General features: G+C 35.0%; 1 protein-coding gene across 1 annotated transcript in view; it reads left to right on the forward strand.

Moving 5' to 3' along the window:
- LOC135213132 (zinc finger protein OZF-like) overlaps positions 1-3468 on the forward strand; it is an 81402-nt gene extending 77934 nt beyond the window's left edge. Inside the window, exon 7 of the mRNA XM_064247053.1 lies at positions 17-3468. Within this exon, the coding sequence (XP_064103123.1) occupies positions 151-1545 (1395 nt within the window). The 5' untranslated portion in view covers positions 17-150 and the 3' untranslated portion in view covers positions 1546-3468. The remainder of the gene's footprint in view (positions 1-16) is intronic.
- Positions 3469-6121: the final 2653 nt, after the last annotated feature.

A 6121-nucleotide genomic window follows, 5' to 3' on the forward strand; every position in this document is an offset into this window, starting at 1 on the left:
AATTTTTTTCAAACAGATTGACACGTGAGGGTGAAAGTACCTCTTAATGAACTTAGTGTGAAGAGGAATCAGAACTGGAAAAGACAGAAAAGAAAGGGAATTAATGTAGGTATTTCAGATTTGTTGTCCATGTTTAATTTTTTGTAAAGTATGGATGATAAGAAGAAGAAGAATACACACAAATGTCCGGAGTGTGACTTTTGGGGGAGAGCGAACGACTTACGAAGGCATCTCACCATTCACACTGGTGAGAGGCCTTACAGTTGCAGTGTTTGCGGAAAAACGTTTCGGCACATAGGTAATTGCAAGCGACATGAAATACTTCATACTGGAATTAAATTTGAATGTACCATTTGTCTTGCTAAATTCAGTGATAAAACCACTCTTCAAAAACACAAGCGCTTTCACACTGGGGTGGGTTTACTTACGTGTTCTTATTGTCAAAAGAAGTTCGTACAGAAAGGGGCTTTAAGGAAACACATTCTATTTCACACTAAAGATCTAGAGAGACCCTTTAAATGCCCTTCTTGTGACAAAGCTTTTGCAAAGAATGATCAACTAAGACAACATATTCAGACCCATGATAATGCTTTCACTTGTTGCTTTTGTTACAAAGTATTCATCGGTATGGAAACTTTCGAGACGCACAAAGCACAACACTTGAAGGGGCCACTTGATAGAAATAAAGTAGAGTGCCCTGTTTGCCATAGAAAACTTGCCAACAAGGAAGGTTTGAAACGCCACATGTGGATCCATACAGGAGAAAAGCCTTTCCATTGTGAACATTGTGGTGAAGCATTTCGATGTAGAAAACAGCTGAAGTCACATAGGTATGACCATTTAGGAGGAAATCCATTGTACTGTAAGGAATGTGATAAGAAATTTAAAAGCAAAACATCTTTTGTGATTCATATGGATAAGCACTCTCCAGATAAAAGGATCCCAGATAAAAGGATATACGAGTGCTTATTCTGTGATAAACAATACTCTCTTAAAAAGTACATTGTACGTCATGTAAGAATTAATCACTCCCATATTGAATTTGAATTAGATCCACACAACCCAGAGGAATTATTTGAGTGTAGTGTCTGCAAAGCATCTTTTTTAAATAGAAAGTCCTGTCTATGTCATGAAATTTGTGTCCATGGTTATATTAAACCAAGAAGAGAGAAAATTTGCATTAATGAGGCAGGTGATAAAAACAAGGACACAGAGTCTGAAGCAGGTGTTAATGATTTAGTTGCAAATCCAGAAAGAGATGAGGAGGGTGTTAGCCATGTTTCAGATATTGTATACGTTGATAAATTAAGAGATAATAGCTCTAATGAGGATATCTCGGATATGGAGGAGCAGTATGCTTCAGAACGTGAGGCAAATGAAATTGAGGACCCATTATCCAGATTAGATGTCAAGCCTAAATTTGAGCCTAAAGATGAGGCTCTTGTAAAAGAGGAAGAGGTTTCCAGTGTAAGAGATGAAGATTACTTCTTACAAGTAAAGGAGGAAATTGAAGAAGCCCCAGAAAATATGGACCCTCCTTTGTGATATGTTAATTCTCCTCTAGGCAGATGTAAACTGACTTCACATTTCAACCATACTCAAAATTCTTTTTTGGAAAGCCCTGTTTTGTATTTTCTGTATATTAAGGTTTTAACAAGGGTTAAAATGTGTTAGAAGTTATTCTAATTTTTGAAAATATTATTTCTGGGTCATATTCCAATTCTTGGTTATTCTCATGTTAAACTCCTATACCTGTAGTGTTGAAAGAGGAAGACTGATTATTATATATATTTAAAAAATTTCCCCCCAAATTGTTTCAAATACACTATCAGTATTGTTTAAAGAGATTTTTAAGAAGCATATAGGTAACTGCATGTTGCTGAACATGGATTTTTCTTGCTGCTTCCTATACTTGATTTATATATTACAGCATTGTAATCCATGACATGTAATAATCTTGTGTAATTTGAACATATTTTTGATGCTGTAAATGGGTGGAAGAAGTAATTGAGGAAAGACATGAAAGGTGGAATTTCACAGAGGCCATTTGTATCACATGATGTTGGAGTTGGTGACGATGGTTGTCATTTTGAGATTAAACTTCTTACCCAGAATTTTTTATTTGTTTTCAACTTGGTAGACTTATCCTGCATGAATTTCATATATCATGCCTATGAGTGATATGAATTCTCACAAATACCTTAGCCCTCCTTGTATTACAGATATTTAAGCCATCGTTCTTCTGCCCTATACTCCTATGTATTGACTTTATTGTGCTGCCACAGTTTTTGATGAACAAGAATTGAAAATGAAATCTTAACACTAGTATATCAAAGTTCAGAATAATGAGATTAACAATACTGTTCACAGGAAACAAAGCCTGTAGCAGGCGTGAGTAAATTAGTTTTCGGTCCAGAAAGAGATAAGAAGAATGTTAGTCATGTTTCATTTAATGTATACTTTGATGATAAACTAGGAGATAATAGGTTGAATGAGGATATCCATATACAAAGGAGCAGTTAGATGTTTGCCTAAAGTTGAGGATGTAAAAGAGGAGGATTTCAGTATAAGAGAAGGTTACTTCACACACAAAAAAGGAAGGAAATTGAAGAAGCCACTGAAAATATGGACCCTCCCTTGTATTGTGTTAACATGTGTGTATCCTTGTTATACATTTTTACAACTAAGGCTTAAAACACTTTAAGGTTCTGGAGAAGGTAAAATTTTTTCCAGTGAGTCATGCATGGATACTTTTTCTGGTAATTCATAGATGAATAGATTTTATAAATCTAATATCAAATAAAATATATCATTGTTGGATTTCTTAGAATGGGAAAGATAGCTTTTTGAATGATAAAAATCCTTTTGTATCATTTGTAAACTTCACAATCAACTTATCTTCTGATTTCACTGCAAGGAATTCCTGTTCCAGTTGAACTAGTAATGAGCCTTTCTTCTCTGATTTGAAGATTTCTTTGATGCTGGAGATGAGGGGAGATATGTGAAAGGTGGAGCACAGGAAAGAAGAGAGTGGTGGAATTTCATAGAGGCCCTTTGCTTCGCATGACATTGGAGTCATTGATGACCCTGGTTCTTTCGAGTTTGAAGTTATTGGGTGTAGAAAACCATGTACGTAGTACTATATAGTGGCACCTCACCTCTAAATTACTTACAGCTCCACTTGAATATTTTCTAGATATGTTCAGAACAACCAAATCATGTAAATCTATTGATTTTCTAAAATATATATAATGATGAATTTATGAAATTGTCTTTGAAGATTAATAAGCATTTTAATAATACTTATACCAATTTATGTATTTCATGAAGCTGTAGAAGAACTGTTTGCTACACAGTACTTTTATATGCATATCTACAATAAAGTTTGCCTTTCACCCTCTTACATAGGATATTTGTATACTTGTATAGAAAATGTCATCATGACTTTAATTTATATAGATTTTAGAACTGAAACTATCACAAGGTTACATTTCATTATCCTTTGAATTATCTGAGGGATGAAACTCACTGAATTATATGTTGTAAAAAATGATGATCCCATAATACTTAAGGGCAGAGTGACCTCGAGAAGGAAATTGGTTTGCAAAATATAATGCTAGAGGAGGACAGTAGTAATATGTTACTCTGATTCACAATAACATCACGTATCAAACTGATGATGAATATGTATTGATAGAACAGTCGTTATGAATATTACTTTGGCCTAAATTCTATCTTCCATTCCAACACCGATTAAAGCTATATCTGTTCATTTTATGGAATCTCATTGATACAAAGCATTATTTTGCTACAATGATGAAAGATGAAAGACTATGAAGAACACTTTTGGAAGAAATGCTGATAAATTTCACATTGCATAAAATCATGAAAGGAGAAAAAGAAAACTATGATTTTTAAGAAAAAGAGCCTGTGCTATCACAAGGCCATCTCTCTCTCTCTCCAAAGAGACCCAGTAATTTTAGTACTATGGTTAGACCTGAGCAACGAAGATATTCTATTATATAAAAACTTATATCATCTAGATAAACGAATCATGGCTGTTACAAAATCGGAAACCACAATTTCGACCACGTTCCGAATGTTAATTATTTGGGTTGTTTCTAAGGCCAAGAGCCTGTGTTGGCATATGGCCCTGCTTAATCTATAGAGATTTGATGTAAAATACCATAAGTTAAAACTTTCATGCACTATAAGGAAACCTTTGATCCTTTGACAAAAAAGACTTTCCGAAATTGGCAAAAAATAATCCAGTTTTTTTTTATACTGGGTGATTTACATGAAGATACGTTCGTTATTTAAATAATTTTGCAGATATTTATCTATTAGTTTATTAACTAATCTTTTTCTTAACTTATGACTGGTGTCTTCCTTCTGTATTTCATATTATCCTCTTTAACTTCTCAAAAATTAATGAACACCATATTCTTTGAAAACTTGAATTTCAAGTCAATGGCACCTGTGGACTTGTTCCTTATGAGTAGGGGTTTATCTTCTGGACAATAATAATAATAGGGTGACACCACTTACTAAATAGCTTGACGTTGTTGTCAGTGACAGACCAGGGGTTAAAATAGGACTTTTAGGACGCAGCTGGTAAGCAATATTCCTCAGAAGACCTTGGTCTCCATCTTAGGACTCGCGACGACTCTGAAGGACGTCTCTGAAGACTGATGGCCTCAGCAGAGCCGAAGATTATTGGTAAGCAATAGTCCTAATTTTATTCGCCACTTAGAATGAAGAAAGGGCAACTGACACTTTAATAATAAAACAATAGAGGGGGGATGTGAATGAAAGAGTATGGAAAAGTGAATGTCATTCATCAGATACTTTAATTTTTTATGGGGAAATCCAGATGATTAATGGCATACGAGATGAATGAAGATTAAAACTCATTCTTTTAATGAATCACGTTAGCTGGGACCCTTACCCGGTGAGTAAAATACTCATTTTTTTTACTCGTATTCTTGAACCTTCACAAGTTGTTCCTGGAGTCAGCTGGGAGCGGCAGTCTGTCCGAAGAAGCTCGGGTGAGTGTGATGTGGTGTCATAAATCTTAAGAATTTCATACGTTTATCAGTTGTCGCCATAATCTTTTTATCAGTTTAATCTCTTGTCAGGGTCGCTTTTTTGAATGAGTCTTCTATCATGAACGACTCATTTCCTAATCGGTTTTGGAAGATGTTTTATGGACAAATACCATTCCTGTCTTCAGACATTTTGGTGGTGAGGCTGCATGCCCTACCCCTAACCCCTGTCCCTACGCAAATATTCTTAAATACCATGATATAGTCTCCCGAGACACAGGCCACCGCCATCTTGAATTGACAAGGCCTGTGTGATCGCTCTTGACACAGCGATGAGTCATCACCAGAAGTCTGTACCTGGCCACAAGCACCATTCCCAGTTCTGTATTTTTAGTGTTAATTATCACTTTTTCTGCAGAGTATCTAATTGCTATGTTAAATAATTATATTTCACAGTCTTTAACAAGATCATAATCCTCTAAACCTGGTTAATCCAATTAAATATGCTGCATACTGGTGGAAAATCAGTGCAGAAGTTTTGATGAGAAACAACAGAGTTTATTAACACAAATGATTATGAAATACATTACCAGTCATTGCTGATGACTTAAATGAAAACTCAGTACTTGCAACTTTCATATTTTGTAAACTGTTCAACCATTTATTTTTAATTTGTATTGCTGTGGGTACTTTTTCTGTGGCCAACTAATTTGCATATATTACACAATTTAGAAGCAGATTCTTTCCTCAGATATGCCTACAAGCTTACATCAAAGGCATTAAATCCATCGAGTCTAGAAAGGCAAAACGTCATCCTTGCCCTACAAAGTTTCGATGAATATGTCATGGAAGCATTTTTGACAACGGGAAAAGAACACTGCTTGCCAAATTCTGAAGATGTAGCTAATCATATTAAATTCATTCATATCTGGTGGACCATAATGAATGTAAAGCATCCACATAAAGGCACTCTGCTTCACAATGAATATGCTATTCCACTAACGTATATTGTAAATGATGAGAAGTATATTTTCCTACAGAAATTCCATTTCTGGTGCGATCTCTGGAATAGCATT

Source organism: Macrobrachium nipponense, chromosome 42, assembly GCF_015104395.2.
Source record: "Macrobrachium nipponense isolate FS-2020 chromosome 42, ASM1510439v2, whole genome shotgun sequence".
Lineage (NCBI taxonomy): Eukaryota > Metazoa > Arthropoda > Malacostraca > Decapoda > Palaemonidae > Macrobrachium > Macrobrachium nipponense.